The sequence below is a fragment of the Bombus impatiens genome, unplaced genomic scaffold, assembly GCF_000188095.3.
Source record: "Bombus impatiens unplaced genomic scaffold, BIMP_2.2 scf_1055, whole genome shotgun sequence".
NCBI classification, from domain to species: Eukaryota; Metazoa; Arthropoda; class Insecta; order Hymenoptera; family Apidae; genus Bombus; species Bombus impatiens.
In genome coordinates, this window is record NT_177474.1 from 1,000,812 (window position 1) to 1,018,478 (window position 17,667).

At 41.8% G+C, this 17,667-nt stretch overlaps 3 protein-coding genes and 1 non-coding gene across 14 annotated transcripts in view; 1 reads left to right on the forward strand and 3 right to left on the reverse strand.

Annotated features, from left to right (window-relative positions):
• LOC100746314 (echinoderm microtubule-associated protein-like 2) overlaps window positions 1-2,373 on the reverse strand; it is a 32,690-nt gene extending 30,317 nt beyond the window's left edge. For 8 of the 9 annotated variants that reach the window (XM_033323497.1, XM_033323509.1, XM_033323507.1 and 5 more), the window contains exon 1: window positions 1,778-2,373. The gene's annotated coding sequence lies outside the window, so the exon portion shown is untranslated. The remainder of the gene's footprint in view (window positions 1-1,777) is intronic. The other variant, XM_033323506.1, reaches the window with a different exon arrangement.
• A 2,535-nt stretch (window positions 2,374-4,908) lies between these two features.
• TRNAS-CGA lies at window positions 4,909-4,990 on the forward strand. The gene has a single exon. It is a non-coding gene; the product is annotated as a tRNA-Ser (tRNA).
• Window positions 4,991-5,292: 302 nt separating this feature from the next.
• On the reverse strand, window positions 5,293-7,607 carry LOC100746515 (MD-2-related lipid-recognition protein). Of its 3 annotated transcripts, none has more exons than XM_003493204.4 (4): window positions 7,446-7,607; window positions 6,152-6,277; window positions 5,792-5,961; window positions 5,293-5,472 (listed from the first exon to the last, which is right to left on the reverse strand). In XM_003493204.4, exons 1-4 carry the CDS (start codon window positions 7,546-7,548, stop codon window positions 5,389-5,391), a joined length of 483 nt encoding a protein of 160 aa, XP_003493252.1. In that variant the 5' UTR covers window positions 7,549-7,607; the 3' UTR covers window positions 5,293-5,388. The 3 variants fall into 3 exon arrangements, with proteins under 3 accessions (XP_003493252.1, XP_033179402.1, XP_033179401.1); XM_033323511.1 differs by lacking the exon at window positions 7,446-7,607 and adding an exon at window positions 6,334-6,388; XM_033323510.1 differs by lacking the exon at window positions 7,446-7,607 and adding an exon at window positions 6,325-6,388.
• A 4,453-nt stretch (window positions 7,608-12,060) lies between these two features.
• The window catches only part of LOC100746632, a 23,232-nt gene continuing 17,625 nt past the window's right edge, over window positions 12,061-17,667 (reverse strand). The window contains exons 8-15 of the mRNA XM_024370891.2: window positions 16,723-17,661; window positions 16,205-16,385; window positions 15,509-15,642; window positions 15,270-15,418; window positions 14,952-15,131; window positions 14,289-14,393; window positions 13,499-13,699; window positions 12,061-13,097 (exon numbers count right to left, since the gene is read on the reverse strand). Of these exons, the coding sequence (XP_024226659.1) occupies window positions 12,936-13,097; window positions 13,499-13,699; window positions 14,289-14,393; window positions 14,952-15,131; window positions 15,270-15,418; window positions 15,509-15,642; window positions 16,205-16,385; window positions 16,723-17,661 (2,051 nt within the window). The 3' untranslated portion in view covers window positions 12,061-12,935. The remainder of the gene's footprint in view (window positions 13,098-13,498; window positions 13,700-14,288; window positions 14,394-14,951; window positions 15,132-15,269; window positions 15,419-15,508; window positions 15,643-16,204; window positions 16,386-16,722; window positions 17,662-17,667) is intronic.

Consider the following 17,667-nt stretch of genomic DNA (forward strand, 5'->3'; position numbering starts at 1 on the left):
CTACGAGTGGTGCGCGAGTCGATCGCAAGTGGCAAAGAGTCGTGGTGTATTTCGGTCCGAATATATGGCTGTCGCCATTTTGTTATTACATACGAGTAACCAGTAATGTTACACATAGCTGCGACGATCTATAAAACGTTCGCGAAAATCGACGCGCCGAACGCAAATACGTGGTAACGAATGGTGCGTGCGGATAATTTCGAACCGATCAAGTATACGTCGAGTGTGCAGGCTATCTGGACGACGTTCGTTTATGCATAATGCATAGTCGGTTAGACGCACGTACGTATACAAGTACGCCTATGGCAGAAAAAGAGTTCAAATCGTCAAACGTTTGAGAAATACGAAAGAAAATAGAAAAGAACGTAATGAAAATGCACGTATAAATCCTTAACGATCCGTGTCGAGTCGACATTATGACGCGAATGTTGACTCGGCGATCACGGAATGTCGTTTGCTGGAAAATTTGCAACCGCACGGTCCAGGCTTTTTACGCGAACGAGTACACGCTCGTATCGAAGGAATAACGTTCGATCAAAGATTATTTTCACGGCCCGGCGAGCGGCGCCGATCCGAAATTACTTTTAGGGAAAAGTTGAGAGCGTGGTAGTCCCTTGGCAGCTGTGGGAATTGTACTTTCACCTTTTCAGCCTCGCTGACGAAATGAATTTCACACGGGTAAAGGACTAAAGACGGGTGTGTAAGAAAATCACGCAATACGTTATGCTTTCTGTCAACCGTATCCTATTGCGGCAAGCACTTGTCAAACAACAATCACGCGCGTCACCGTCTTTTTATGCTTATATCGATGTCGAGTTATCGTCTTTCGCGTAATTACAACAGATAACGTTCCGAATCCAACAACGATGCGTATAATCGAGCAACGAAACAAATAATATCAACGTTATTACATATTCGCTTTCTTATCGTTCGGACGCGCGTTTTTCCGCAAATTATTTTGCTCGACCGAAACGAACGAATGCCATCCGAATCCGAGATTTCTTTCGCTTTCTCTTTCCTAAAGATATCATCCGCGACAAACGAAACGTATTCGATATATAGATTAATTTCATCGTTCATTTACGCGTTGTACGTTCATTCGTAAGTACAAATTCTACGCTAAACAGTTCTCGTCTAGCAGCCTTATCCGATTCGACGAGGTAACGAATATACGAAACGACTTATACATACGTACATTCTTGCTGCTTCGAATTTGTCTCTAAGAATACGCATTGTTGCGAGATGTAAACGCTATCGATTTGATACTATCACAAGGTCAAAGCAGAGCGCACTGCCTTTCGTATATCTACACACATACACACGCGCGCACGCATATATATATATATATATATATATATATATATAATTGGTGTATATACAAATATATACGAATATATACGGAAAATCCAGTTGGATCGGTAATCTGACGAACGTGGTAGCCGATGCACGTGCATCGTGCATCGAACTCGATCGCGAGAGGATCCAAAGAATCCAAATCTCAAATCGATAATAGTTTTGTAATAATCACAGTCGCTAATTGGACGCCGTTAAATAAAGAATATCCGTGTTTCTTTCGAACGTAACGGCGATTCGGCTGATCTACGCTGAGAACGCGTGACGAACACGCGGGAAAAGAAAAAGAAGAGAAAGAAGGAAAGAAAGAAAGAAATGTAGAAGGAATAACGAGACAAAAGCAAAGGAAAGAAAAGAAAAGGAAAGGCAAGAAAAGAAACGGAAAGGAAAAAAAAAGGAAAAGAAAAAAGATGCACGGCATTACCTGTGTGCGAAACGATCGTGCGGTATGCACGATCGGACGGAGTGGACCTCTTCCACGGGAAGACAGGAACGTTAGTCAGCAGCGTAAATAACGACACGATAGCCGGGGCTGAGGCTGGTGGGGTCGGACAGAGGCAGAAACAAGCTTGCGGATATTTCCTTAGGTATTTGCATACAATCCGGCTCGAGGCGAATTCACGGCGTTCAGGAATCCGTGGAAAGCCCTGCCGCCGTTGTTCTTCTCCCCTTTCCTTTCTTTTCGTTTTTCTACCACCTACTAAACGATCGACGCGTTCTTCGTTTGTCGTTTTCCGTTTTGAATTTTCTGGGCGTCGTCGATGCTTCCCAGCGATGCAGTCGCCCTTGTCCTTTACACGGATTCGCGAAACGCCGAATCCCAACGGCCGAGTGATTTCTTCGACTCGAAACCGCGATTCGTACGAAGTTCTCACGGAAACGCACCACGAAGGGACCACGGAGACGCGATAGCGAAGCGATCGCGAAGCAGCGCCGGGCGAAAGGAACCGCACGCTCAACAACCCAGCCAAGCACTGTTGAGGCCAACAGGTGAGCCGTGCCAACAGTTTACGGCCAGTGACGTATCACCCGCGTGTTCTATTCAGGGCAACAGGTGTGAGCCGACGCAGTGACGTACCATTGCGACAGAAAACGATCGACCGGTTTCCAAATATACTTTGCTTTCGATTTACTTTATTTTCTTTCTTTTTTTCTCGCGTAAATTAACGCCGCGTTTAACTCCGTTTTTCCCGATACGCCTATCGCACGCTCCACGCTACGAGTATCTTCCTCTTTCGTTTCCACCTTTTTTTTCTTTTTCTTTTTGTCACACAAATCGGTGGACAAATTTTTGTCGAAGCAAAATTTGTTCAAAGTAATTTTATTTTATGTCAAGATCAAGTAGACCAGTTTCACGTAATATGTCTTTTTCGATTGACGCTCTCGAGTTAAATAAGAGATAATCAAGTAAATTTCGTTTTCGTTTCAATTAAATTTTAAATAATAAATGTAGGAGCCGGTGTGCGCGTTCCAATTGATTATAAATTCTTCTCCCGTAACGCTGTCCATGGCTCGTTCGAATTATTAAATTCATTGCATTCTTGTCGTGTGTTACTTCGTATTCGATCGACACCTGCAACGTTCAAACGGCAAACCCATTCTTCTTTCATCGCGTTACCATTGAAACGATGCCCCGTTGGTAACGAACGATCGAAAGATCGGCTTTCGCTTACAACGTTCGAGAAAAATGAAATCGACAGCGACGAAATAAAGTAAAAACGCGAAGAACGCGTTGTTACTTGCCCTTAAGGGTATGACTTATGGTTTACGATTTAAATACGTTATAATACTTAAATACGATTATTCGTTATTTTATTCGAGAGCGAAAAATATCCGAAAGCAAGAAACGACGGAATAATCTCTGATCCGTAAAACAGAGATACCCAATTAACGAAATATACGTTTCACCACTTCCTAAAACTTTTCGAATTGTCGTCATTTCGACACTGTCCTCCATCCAATGGCCAGATACGATAACAGAGACAGGCACGTAATTAGTTATGCGTACAGATCGACCGAAATAGATCCGCGGGCGTGGGAGAAACTGAGTAGGATCGAGCAGAATCGTCGAATCGAATCGTATCGCATCGAACGTGGGTTACGTACCTACTCGTTAACTTACTTACAGACACCCGAACCGCTTCCTTTCGCGTTTCCAGACTTTCTTTCGTGCGCCGGGTAAAAGTGTATCCTTTGTTGGGCTACGCGATGGATATTGTGCGTGGCCAGTTGGTTTTGCAACTCTTATTCAGATGTTCGACAGACCGCTTTGCATTCCGAAAGTACTTTGCGCGTACTCCGCGCTTATCTTCCTTTCCCCGTGCATTTATCCGTTACGAGGATCCACCGAATCCGCCCACATCCACAACGATTTTATTCCTCTGGATTCGATTCCACTGGATTCGAGTTCCAGCGCTTCGTCTACTATTAAAACATAAAGCGATGGAATTATAATATATTTATCGACGATCACCATCTTTGGTGTCGCTGATCCGTCCGCAAAGATGACTTCATATTTTGCGTCATTTTTAGACGCTATATAATGTTGTAAAACAAAAAAGAGAAACGATCGGTTCATAGCAGAGTCGTACGTTTGGCGAATTAAACCAAAAAAGAAAAGAATCGATACGCCTATAAATATAATAAAGTTGTTGCGACAGGTGCTACGTAATTTCCAAGCTAAAGATCCGAGTAGTCCACGTCGACGCTAAATAATTTGTGATTTTGGTTGAGAAAGTCCTAAACAGCTAAATAGCACGCGTACGCGTGTGTATACACGGCTTGAAATTTTAACCGAAATTACGCTACCGCGGAATAAACGAGGCATCTATGAGAAATAATTATCCACTTACGTCGCATGTGCCCGCTTGGTATACGTGTACGTATACGTATTGATTTTCGTTCGTTTTATCAAGAGAAAATCTCTTCTACGAATATAATAGTATCGATGTTTATCGAATCAACCACAATATCGATCGCAAAAGTATAAATTTTGATGTATTTAACAGCGTATTTGACGACAATCTATTTCACCGTACGTGTATGTGAAAAATTATTTCTGTTGCCGTAATTCGTTAAGTTTTAATTGCAATCACTGTCAACGTTGCACCACGAACGAATCTCGTTGCACGCTCTTATTCTGCACCGAGTCGATAACACGTCGCATATGGTAACACGAATATGGTAAGCGAAAATATTACCACAGCCGATATAAATGTCTTCTGTAAATGCATGTACGCACTAATACCGATTACCAGTGACCAAAACGATTTTGATCATTGATCCTGATAACGATCATTCCGGTTAACTCGTGATCAAAGTTATTTTTAGCCGCCGTTTGATTCCGATACTGTACCTTTTTTAAATTTTCGATTACTGTTGTAAAATATCTAAAAATGGAATAGATACGAAATATACTATGCGAGACTGTTCTACTTTTTTATGTACATTACAATTTCGAAAGAACATTCATAGGACTTTTGGCTTTATCTAATATTATTTCTTTCGATATTATAATTTGCGAATAAAGTAACGTTACGAACGAGCGTGGCGTAAGCTGCGGTGTCCGAGTGGTTAAGGAGTTGGACTCGAAATCCAATGGGTTTTTCCCGCATAGGTTCGAATCCTATCCGCAGCGGCGTTTTCTTTTTTTCCGCCATTTCTTTTACCTAGCGTAACGCATGATTATTCGTAAAAAAAAAGCCATTATTGAAATTTATGTGTACGTAACAGCGTGGAACCGTTTACACGTATACGAGAACATTAATTTTACGACGAAAGCACGTGGTCTTTCGTACTTCGTATTTTCTTCCTTTAACTTAACTCTCGTATTTCGTAGTCGATAGTTAACGAGCTATTTTAGGCGGTAGTTGTTACCGACTGATCCTAGGAATTTTAATAACGCAAGTACGTATGTAACGGGAGAGGATAAACAAACTCTTATTAATACTTGTTCGTTTATTTTATTAAGTTAGCGAACGGTAAATTTTAATCGAGATTAAACGCAATAAGACGGCGAAGCACACGTAATTAATGTCATTTTGTTATCTTAATTTGAAACATAAAACAACATTCTTGCTCTTCTTCGTTCCAGATTTTCCATTTAAGATCGTACGTTCGCTGAAGTAAAAATAAATTCTAATTAACACACAATCGACACGATTGTATAATTTAGTAGCAGTACTGTACGCACGATGAGGCATGTATAATACCTGAACTGAAACTACTTTCATAGATACGTTTGCGCCTTGAGTACAAGAAAATAACACGTTGTCGAAAGTAACAAATACATAGGACGATTGATAGAGAAGTGTGACGATTTTAAAAAACGTATATCTAATTAAGAATTTAGTTAAGAAATGTACTTGCAATAGAATTAATTGAAACGTAATCCATAGACATTTCTATCTACGTTGGTAAAGGAGCCACGTATACTTACGACAGGATATTTCTTTAAAATTGGTACTTCCACGTGGTACGTATTCTTTTCTCCCGCTTCGATTGGACAAGAAGTCGATAAACAGGCATCGGGACTCATTCCCAAAAATGGAATATCCATTACCTGGCTTGCCCAAAAAATTCGACCTTGTATTTTTTCCGACGAGAAAGCTGGGAAATAGAAAACGAAGAGTCGTTCATTTTCACAAGGTATTTCGAACTCAATTCTTGAAATCCGTTGATTTACAACGTTAAATTCGGCAAAGACGGAACCATGTTACCGCCATATCGTATTTCGTTTGTCGCGTTACATTATTTTTGTCCCTAAGTCATAAAAAAGGATAGTAGTACCGATACTTACAAGGTGTATAGTGGAATGTCATATTCCCAACAACTCCTCTTTTTAATTTACATGGTTTTCCTTCTGCACTTTCTTTACAAGGATCTATGTATACTTCGTGAATAGTGCAATTCGACCGAGTATCGGCTATAAAAAGAAAAACATAAATTCTCGACGTTAATCGACTGACAAACTTTTACTACGTAGAATGTGAGAAATCGAGTCCAAGCTGCAAGTTCTCATCGGTGATGCTTCTGTAACGTTTATAAATAAATTTTGCTGATTATCGCATCTCTTCCTGCTACGAACGCGATATAGCGACAAGCTTGTTATATATATGCACATATATATTCATATTTGCGATACGGTTGTTTATAAAACTGTGACGAAATAGTCAAACGCGATATGTCGTTGAATCAACTTTGTACATTTATCTCGATGTACTATGTACCACTTATAAATCTAACATCTTCTATTCGGTGGATAGAGGGCAAAATGCGGCACGTAGAAATTGGAAAGAAGCATTATAAAACTACAAATGATAATTTTGTAAATTCTCGTTGTCATTTGTAAATACGTAGAATGCCGAAAGGAGTAAACGCGCGTGTACTCGCGTTTTCACGACCTTTGAGTAAATACAAGAATTTAGAGATTTTTATGCGATATGCATGATACTACGTAAATGATTATTTGCGATTACGATTTCAAACGAATATATCGTATACAAGGGATTATGTAAACGGGCAAAATAAATAGTACTAAATAGCGATAAAGGCAAAAGCCGTGTCGTGTTCTCCTTTTTTACCGGGATACAATTCTTACATGTTTCAAACGTTTAAACCTTTTTTTTTTTCTTTTTTTCCAACATTTTACGATTATCGATTTCACAGCATTATTTATACTACTTGGTTATACCTTTAGTTTCTTATAAAACTTAATATCGATTTGTTATTTTTAAAACGCAAACTTTTCTCAACCGCGTATACCATATTGCGATAGCCGCGCTAAAATAAGAAAGTCAACAAAGACGGATCATCGTGTCTTTTCCGCGTGTGGTCTTCGGCCTGCTCTCGCGCAATAATTTACAGTTAATTAGCAAATGACGATTCGTAGATCACAGACTTTTGCCGCACGAGGATTTTTCCAATTTCAGATCGAACGGTTTAAAATTCGCTCGTTAGACACGCTACACCGTTTCGCGTTTTAAAAGCTTGTAGTTTTTCGAATCGAATAAATTGAAATTTCGAAAATTTCGCTATTTCGTGGGAAACGCGATTCGAATGCCGATCTGTAGAATCGAACGTGCCATACTCACGATCAGGATAAGGACATTGCCGCCACGGCACGAGTTCCGCATAGACCATGGACAAGGCCACGAACAAGAAGAGGGAAACGAGTAGCGCACTGTTTCGGTTCATCCTCGATGGACGGTCGTTGCGATGTGAAGCGAACGAAAGACGACGATTCCGCTCTATCAACAGAACGTGTACGACTGTCGAGGGGAGTAGGGAAGGTTCAAGAGTGGGGCCATAGGTCAATTGAAATTGTATCTCAAGTAGCTTACACACGGTGAGACTCGTCTCGCTGCGTCTAGCGAGAAACCATTATACGTACGTATCCCTGATACAAACGCGATCGTGCGCAACGAAGAAACAGCGTACCCTTTGATCAGGCGAGTAAGCGAGAAAAAAGTATCGACTCGTAAATTTCTATACGGCGACTATCGTTCCAGGCGAAGGATCAACTACGTTGACTAGATTTCTGATTGAAATGGTAAGAGTCGTAGCTAGTAAATACGTAAACGATGGTTAAGTGGACGAGGCAAAATCGGGATGGTCGAGTAGGCAACACGATACCCGAGACCATTTGGCGTGAGATCTGATCTAGGATCGTGCGGCGAGGCGAGTCTCACGGTGTGTAAAATGCTTTAGCAACGAGAAAGTAGCAAGTACACGCTTGTTTCGTCTGCTGTCCAAGCAACCGCGCGTTGTTATCACGCTATACCGTTGTTCCGTCGATTCAGCGACTATCGCGTTTCCGTAATCGTCAAACCCAGTTCTCATAATCGATCTTTTCCTAATTGGCAACCGCTTCGTATATAAGAGCAAACTGTCGTTAAGGGCATTTCTATATCGATATCGAAGAGAACAAAAATCAAAGGTATTTCCTTTCCACGAAGATTACAATTACGTGGAACCATACTTTCCCTTGATCCCTTTCCAACGTCCACTCCGTTATGCAGCGAATCGCGCCGCTTTTTACATGCTTCGAACATCAGCGATTAGCCGCGAAAGTACCATTCTCGACGAGTATAAGTACGCGCCGTATCCTACATGATACAAGACACGTTTGAACCATCAGAGCCGGAAATAAGAGTTCGACGATCGTTCGAGTGGCGTCGCTATGCGGATCGAGCATAAAGGCCGGCAAAGGGCTGCCGCGGACCGAGGCCAACCTCGGATGACCAATCAAACACGAGACCTCTGGAAAAATAATTGGACGCAATTGTTAAATTGTGCATTTCCTGATAAAAGTGGCCCGGCCATGCCGGAATTCAGTCTCGCCGCCGATTCTGCCGAAATCTCAAATATGAGATCCGTCTTACCCTCTCAACGTCCATTTACTTCTCATTTAGGTGTGGCCGCGACCTGCCGTTACGATTCCGACCATTCGAACGAAGAAAAACGAAGAAAGAATTCCAACGAAGAAAATCCAAAAGCGAAACATATTTAACGTAGTTAAATAAGCGTTAAACGAATTTCGGCTGGCTAAACCGATAGTTTACGATTTACTCTGAACGCCGATCGTTTGCCTTCCAATCCGTTACATTACAGACATCGTCGCTAGCAAATTCTTCGAAAGGTAGAATAATTCACGTTTAGTAATCGTTGCCTTTCTTTGCCTTTCTTTCTTTCCCGTGGCGGTCCATAAGCATACGCCTAAATGTATACTTTGTGGTCTAGCTAGTGTCTAGTTAGGGTGTCAGGCAAGCAAGAAAAACGCCAGATTTCTAAAAGATCAAACTAAAAATGTAATCGGTACGATCTGAAGCGTGTATTTTACGTAAGACGACGTAAAGTCGGTAAAACTATCCAACTCGTACCATTAACGTGTGGAAAGTTCTACGGGAGAACTGGGATGAAGCTTCGCGTTGTTACTTACCTCGAACAGAGTTTCACCTAATTTTTGAATTCTAATTCCCTTGGGCCGAAAATATGACGCAACCTTGTAACAGTTTATACAGAATCAGGCCACCGTTTCTCAAAGTGCGATCCATGCCCTATTGGCGTTTTGTAACTTTGCTGCACGTCGAACCTATCCAAACGTGATAGAACGTAATTATATCGTTATCGTTAGCGAAACCGGTTATAAAGAAAATAAAAAGGAAATTGAAATTGTGGAAATAATATTTTACGTTGATAAAAGAAAATTCATTTTTACGTTGCCTCTGACGCGTATAGCGAGGAAGTGGTAAGAAAGAATCGTTAAGACATCTTAGATAGATAGATATTAAATAAATAGCATATTATCGGTAAAATCGCAAACATCGATTCGTCGTGTCTCTTCCTTTTCCTTTCAAACGGTCTAAAGTAATCGATCCCTATCATTTTTCACCGGTATTCCGTATATCTTTCACATCGTGTATTGATTTAACATTTTGTCCAACGAGAAAAGATGTTCGCGGCCGAAACTGAACAACGACGTTGAAACGTCGCAGAAGCAACCACTCGAACGACGAAGTAACGAATCTTTTACCGCAGTTGGAACGAGCAATTGGAAGAAGATAGAATCGATGGCGTAAAATGTAAATGGACGAGATAAACGAAATAATTATTATTCGCAGTGTCGATTAGAGCTAGTCCGATGCCTGGGGCCGTAATAGTGGATCACTTGGTCCGTACGCCGCACACCGTGCGTTATAACAGCTAATATGCAATTATTCAATTGAAAGAACCGGTTGATTCACAAGGTACTAGTCGGCGGATAGTTTAGAATTTAGAATAGAAGATGTTTTCGTGGACAGCGCGCTTTGGCTCTTACTTTTCGAATGAAACAGAAATAGAGACGGAGATGCGTACGAATCACGAACAAGATTCGTCGCGAACAACTCGCAGTTTACGAATAACAGCTAAACAAATAGCAGCCGGCAAAATAAAAATTTTTCAGCAGAAAAGCAAATATTTCAAATTTATAAGCTGATCGAATATCTTTAGGAAAGGGTTGGAAAAATACGACGTTTTACAGTTAAATTCGATTTCATTCGGTCACAAAAGTTTGTTCGGTAACAATTTCGGTAACGATCGCTTGTAATTTGAATCATTTCCAGAGAAAACGTTGGCAATTTTTCTAGCCTTCCATCATTTTCACACAAAGATACTTACAATCTCCTCGATTCGCATTGGAAACGCTTAAATCAAGCACGTAAATATTGAAATATTGGAAATATTGAAATGCTGCATATTTCGTTCAGATCCGTTCGTCGAACTAGCGTGTGTAAATAATTTATTAAATAAACGATTTATTGAACCATCGTATGGCTCTCTTCACTTGTTTATTACATACAAGATTTAACAAAATAATAATAAACTTATAATAATACAAATATTAATCGTGTCGTTAACGAAACGTTCTCACAAACGATTAACTGTACAGAATTCGGCGTAAACGGGTCGACGTTCGTCAGAAACTGTAAAAGTTTCGTCGGGCAGTGTCGAATAGCACCAACTAGAAAATCAATTCAATGACATAAAGATATATTACTAGACGTAGAAATAACTGTTAGAAAGGTGCAACATGTAACGATGCTTAGTAACAAATACTTATCGAACCTATGAATATTAATCGATTAATGAAATCAATGTGAAATTTACCGTTAACGCTAATTGTAAGTCACATGTCACGTGAATTCGATATCGATTGTTGATATCGATCGAGAACCGAAGCGGCGTGTCGTCTTTTTACATAATCCGCGTCATTCGCAGTGAGATTGTCCTTGTTGGAGCAATCGTCATTACAGAGGAGCAGGTATCGATTCTTTGGTATCACCGTAATGCGCGCGCGCGTGCGCTCCTGTGTGTGTGCGTGGTCGTTTGACCGTAATCGAAACTGCTTGTTTTTCCAGCTTTTTCGCACGACGACAAATTCATTTATTCGAACGATCGATTCTTTCGAGAAGCAAACTTTTATCAAAACCTCCGATGCTTTCCAACGCGATTTTATTTTATTTACTTCCAGTTGCAAATTACTGTCCGATTATTTCATCGTTTAAAACTTTATCGAGAAACTGTAGGAAAACCTGTGGTTCGATCGTTGAAAGCAAATAGGAAATCGCAAATAAATAGCTGAAGATATCGCAACTAGAAATTCATCGCGTAGACGCAACGATATCGCGTAGAAACGCAGAAACGTAGAAAAATTTGACAAATTGCATCGATCGCAAGAGTCTCTTAGAGACGCAACACATAGAAAAACTGAAATCATTTACGACCATGCGATCGAAAACGTTGGATACGACTAGTTTTAAAAAACCGAGATATTTAACTGGAAAGCTGAAATAATAGTTGTCGAATGGTTACGAGTCAAAACGTTGTCACACTTGGGAAGAAAATTTCACTCGCTTCCTCGAACGACAATCTCCATCAACACACCACACACCACTTCATCGGCGACGTTCTCCCGTCTCTTTGGCAAATCTATTTTTGCTTCTCGTTCTCAATGCGTGTTCACGTTAACTGCTCGAGCTTGTTCTCAATCGGGAGGATCGAGTGGAACCGTTCCACCGACCCGGACCGATCGATCGCAGCAAGAAAACAAATCCAGCGCACGCACGGTCTGCCTAAGAAAACATGTTTTATCCATACCATCCTAGGTGATCGATTAACCGTAATCGTACTTCGTAACCGTAATCGTAAAAATAAAAAATTACGCTAATGTTATTACAATTGGACGTTCGTTTCGTAATCGACTGTCAACGGTAAAAAATTGTTCTTACCGTTAATTAAACGATTACCTCTTTTCTTACCTCTATATAGAGATAGACGATGCTTTTCCTACAACGCTTCTTCGTATTTGTAACTGCTCTTTTACGTATTTGTCGCGTATATCACGGATACGTGAGATATCCGACAACGATTCAGCCAATTATACATGACAATACATAAGTATTATACGCGTATCGATGTGCTCGCTTTACTAATAATTTATAATAAATTACGGAAGCAAAATTAGAAGCAAAGCAAGTTGACGAATAACGGAATCTTAACTGGAAAACTTAAATCGTCGATACGTTTCTGACGCGCGTTCTATCCAGCACGTATTAAACGCGATACATTGCAGATTATACTTATTACGTATTAATACTACAGTCGAGAACAATACGCGTTATCTGTAATATACGAATCGAAGTTCGCATACGTTTAGTACTATACGCCTATACGACTCGTAATTAATACACGCAATGAACATTTAATTTATTTCGTCGACTTCGTTAGACTTGCATGTTTTTCAAACGTTAATTTACTTTTCGAGCGAATAGTCGTCCGCTTTAACGTTTCATTGTTTCATCGTTTCATCGTTCCATCAGGAAAATCGGCTCGTCTTTCGAGTGAAATCGGAAACGTCGCGCTTCGCCATTCAAAACCGATCGTTGAAAGCGTTCGAACGGATAACGATGAAACCTGAAAACTCGAAGAAACACGATCGTATTAAAAAACGAAAGGATAAAAATTCTCCTTCGGCGGCTTCCGGATGTACCTGCTCGGAGTTGGCTGCGTTGGCTTGCGGAGAACAACGCGTTCCGTGGCACTCACACAACGTAAATTGGATCCTTACACACCGATATCCTCGCTTCTTGCAGAATCCTCAGCCTTGGTCCCAAGGGAACACCCATTTTTTGCAATCTCTCTTCGCTTAGGTAGGGAAGCTCTACCATACCGACCTTTTCTTTCTCAAACGCATTTGCATATTTCTGGGACACGTTCAATTTGGTTAATCGAAAGAATACGAGAAATGATATTTTAGTCGTGTCTGATAACGCGGTAAAAAAAGAATCGCAGGTACGAGGCGTCTGCGCCGCGGATTTCGCACCGTCGCGTCGATTTCAACGAATAAAAGTATCGGTACACGTAGCGAACCATTCAAATGGAAATATCTGTCGCGCAAATTTCTTCGACGCTATGTCGATCGCCGACGTTAATCGGGATTAGGGAAAGAGAGTATCTTTTGAAAATTTGCTCTGCGATTCATTGCGATTCGTTCGTTTAATAACGCTTATTTCGTGGATAAACGCGCGAATCGATAATTCCATCGATCGGATTAGAAACATTGATACGACTAGAAACGAAAGCAGCGGTAATTCGAATTACCTACCTCATACCCAAGTTCCCTGAGGAATAGTCTGATGAGCGGTGGTTCTGTGCCGAAGAACTTGGTGAGCTTTTTCACCCTCGAAGGGTTGGAAAGAGCCGGCAGCTCGGAATCCTTGATCAGCGGTTGAGACTGCGACCTCACCATTGCCATGCTCGTTTGAGTCCTGAGTGCAGCAATCTCGCCCCTTATGTTCTCCATTTCCTGCGAATACCTGGTAGTGGTGAGTTTCGAAAATTCTCACTCGCTTCACCGCCTATACCGCTCCTTCCTATTTCCCACGTTCCCTCCTATGCCCGATTGCACTCGATTTTGTTACAACAAGTCGTTAGATAACAGTTTCAGACAAATTCATTTCGATTCAACTATGCCGTGTATGAGAAACCGTGTTTTCGCTACATAGCTACGTATGCATATACGTATTTCTAAAGAAACTGACCATGTAAACAGCGCCTTTGAATCGTCCTCGTCTTTATTTCATTACCGATCGTTCGATTTCATTTTTATTTCGTTTTTGTTGATTCGATGCGAAAGCCTTTCCAATTGCAAACTCGACGCGCATCGATAAAAGAACTTTCCGTACGAAACGAGTTTCCTTTATCGTCGAGCATGTTGCTTTTTAAACTCCAAGTATTTAAAAAGTTGCCAATGCTCGCATATGCTTATACGTACGATATATGTACGATGAGAAATAAACTGCATACAGCGGTACGTAAAAATAACTGAAAATCTCGTCTTTCTAAAGATCTCTTCTAAGCTAAGCGTTTTTAAATCGTTAACCAGATTCTCTCACCTGTATCATCAAATGTTGCGTCCTCATCTCCGAACTCAAGTGTGCCACCGATCTGGCAAGCGTCACTACGTGAGATTCTAGTCGTTGGAAGCGTTTGTTAATGCTCTGCAAACGCAAGGACAATGCTTAATCGGCCACGTATCCGTGAAAATAGATCATCCAGCTTTAATTTGTGTTGCGAACGAGAACTTTATCTATTTATTCTTCGATACAATTGTATCAAAAAAATTTCATCTCTCCATATCGAAATCGACCGTTTAATTTCGTACAATTCGTACGACGCATTTTCATTTTTCATATAATGAAAATTACGATAGTAAGTGTGATAAAACACCGGCCGCCAAGTAACGGATTGCGACATGTGTGGCGTGACGCTCCTTTCCGTAAACGATATCATTCCTACCTTGATTCGTTTAAACGAAACCTTATGCACACGTCTTGCAGATACACCAAGTATGGCGATAAAGTTTCGCGATAACAGTAACAGTAAAGACCACTATAAAGAGGATTCGCGCGAAAAGCAAAATGTCGTTTTAGAAAGTAAAATTAGCTAACGGAATCTATGATAAACGGTAATGAACGGCCGATGAAGATTCGCGAAAGATGGATGGAAATGATACTAAGATGGTGAAATGGACGCGACGCGTCTTTAATCGAACCGACCTTTATGTCTTTGGCTTTCTTCATTCTGTCGTCGATCGCGTGGGATCTACGTTTATCATGGTGCCTTGTAACAGGTCTCGATGAAACGGACGACGTCGGCAACGATGAGACGGAACCGTAACTGGCCAGGCCTCTGGCCTTCCGTCTTTTTTTCACACTTCCGCCGAGCAATTTCAGTACCTGCGATCGTTAGTAATCCTATTTTACTACAGCTGTTCGTATCACCATGTTACGGGTGCAAGTTACAAGTACGATTCAACGTTTGTACATCGGTTAATTTGTGGTAACTACACCAACGTAAGTTGCTACTTGTCTCACCTCGCTGTACATATTTTCCAGACCTTCCAACTGCTTCCTAATCGTTCTTGCGTCGTTTGTACTTAAATCGGAATCGCTTCTATCCAGCATCGAGTCTAAATCGAGTCCAGTGGTGGTCGAAGTCAAGTCAGCTGCTTCTACACCGAAAACTAAATAAACGACAGTCGTATAGAGTCGTTAAAGAGGAAAGTAACGATGGTGAAAAATACGCGCAAAGAAGAAAATCGAACATTACTTACGATGAGAGAATTTCTTCGCAGCATCTTTTTTGGAAGTAGACGCACCACGATGCTTCGAACTACCCGGGAACCCGCTTCTTTTCTCTATAGCCTTGCTGTAATCGTTGTAATTGGGTTTCGATCCGTATGGTAAGCTACAAGGCCCACAAATACGTGACCGTTAACATTGCCAAGAATCGCATGCTAAGAGGACGGTTAAACTGGCAAAGATTAGTTATTTCGATCGGATACTCTGTCATCGTTAACGCGACGACAAAACGATTAAGCGATAAATCGGTGATTACGGTAACGCGACTGCCGTGATCGACCAGCGAAACCAACCGAAACCAACCTTTACGTACAAAAGCGTACCTCCTAGATCGAATAATCGTTTGGAACGGTAACCTTTCCGTTTCTTGGAATATTCTTTATCGCAACTACGGTTGGCGGCATCCCGAAGGATATTTTACGCGTCGAAATAGGAAGAGAAACAAAAATTCTGGTTTCCCGATAGGTTGGTTGTTCCTAAAACGAGCACACCCGTCTGCCTACGTTTGTCGACAGTTTGCGATCGGTTGGTTGCTGATCCATTTTAGCAGACCCGTATCGGTGCCCCGATGTACGCGAAGGCCAGAAATAATCGGAAGCAACCCTGGACCAGTGACCGGAAGCGACATCGGTTACGGGACGAAGAGGATCTGTTTGAAGTAGCGTTACCTCGCCGAGTATCGATTTCTCGATGTTCTGGGACTTTCATGGGGCGAAAGCGGCGGTAGAGGTGGCGTTACCGATGATACACTTTCGGACAGGGTGGAATGCGCCATCGCGGGGACGTCTCTTGGTTCTAAAATGCTTCTCAGTTCCGACTCGACTATGTCCACCCATTCGGAATCCTGTACTGTAAGTTCGAGTAAATCTACGTAATTATAAGTACAATTTTACAATCGCGACAAAACGTTTACACGCGCAGATTACGCGCAACTACGCGGTCGATTACCGATTATTCGATCGTCAGTCATATTCGTAATCATCGAGGAAACATTTGCACGACACAGATGCGGACGTATACGTATTCTACAAGTCTGACTAAAACTAGAGGAAGCTAGGATTACCTACCTTCTACCGTTTACGTGTGTATATATATATATATATATATATATATATACTTTGAGATACGGTGAAATATTTATCGTGGCGACTTAACGAGACTCTAGCAAGGTTGGCGAGTAACAAACCTGGGGGGTGAGTTTGGTCTTCGGGTGGTGGCCGTCTTCCGCTGGAATAAACAGCAGATCCTCTTCCCGAATCAACATTGGAGGAACTCTGTCCAGCTTTATCGTAATCCGATCCAGATCCCTGATTCTGGATTTTCAATCGGCTGATACCGTGTTCCAGCTCGTCTTTCCTTGCCTCCGATTTCGCTATGCAATCCTTTGCGTATTGATTCTCCATCCTCTTCAGAGGCTCGCCGTTTCCAATTCTCGACCCGCACGAACTCCTACCCACGTCCGTTTCGATACTATCCTTCGACATTTTTCCGTTGTAATGATTCTCCTCGGCTCGTTTCTGCAACTCTTCGATTCTCTTTTGCACGCAAGTTCCTTCCGGCTCCTGACTTTCCTGACCGGCGGTCACTCCTAGCTGTTCCTGTTCCCTCTTCGAACACCTAACGGCATCGTCTCTGCGAATAGCGAAGCTGGTTTCCGGCCGATACTCGTCTTTCCTTTGAGAATCGCTTCTCCTGAATTCCCCTTGTCCACGATCTTCCACCGTAATCTCGTATCTTTCTTTGTCCAACGGATCCACCGTAAGAGTTTTTAACCCGTCAACCGGATTTCTCGATTGTTCGTTAACGCAGCCAGACCTTTCGTCCTCGTACGAAAGCTGCGGCTGGGACGCCGCCTTCTCGATACCTTTCGTCGAGTTTCGTCGCTGAAACTCTGCTTCCTGGTTACTTTCGGCTTTCATATAGACTTGCGGTACACCGTACCTCGGTCGACCTTGAGCATAATGGTAATACACTTCCTGTCCGGGCAGCCTCAGCTCTTGAGCTTGTCTGGAAGTGCTCGGTAGATCGATCTGAGATCTTGACATGGTTTGTCGAGCTTGTTGGTATTGCTGATAAGACACGTTGTTCGAGAAATAGCTTTGCTGCACGTTCCTGACGCCGGCGCCGCCGC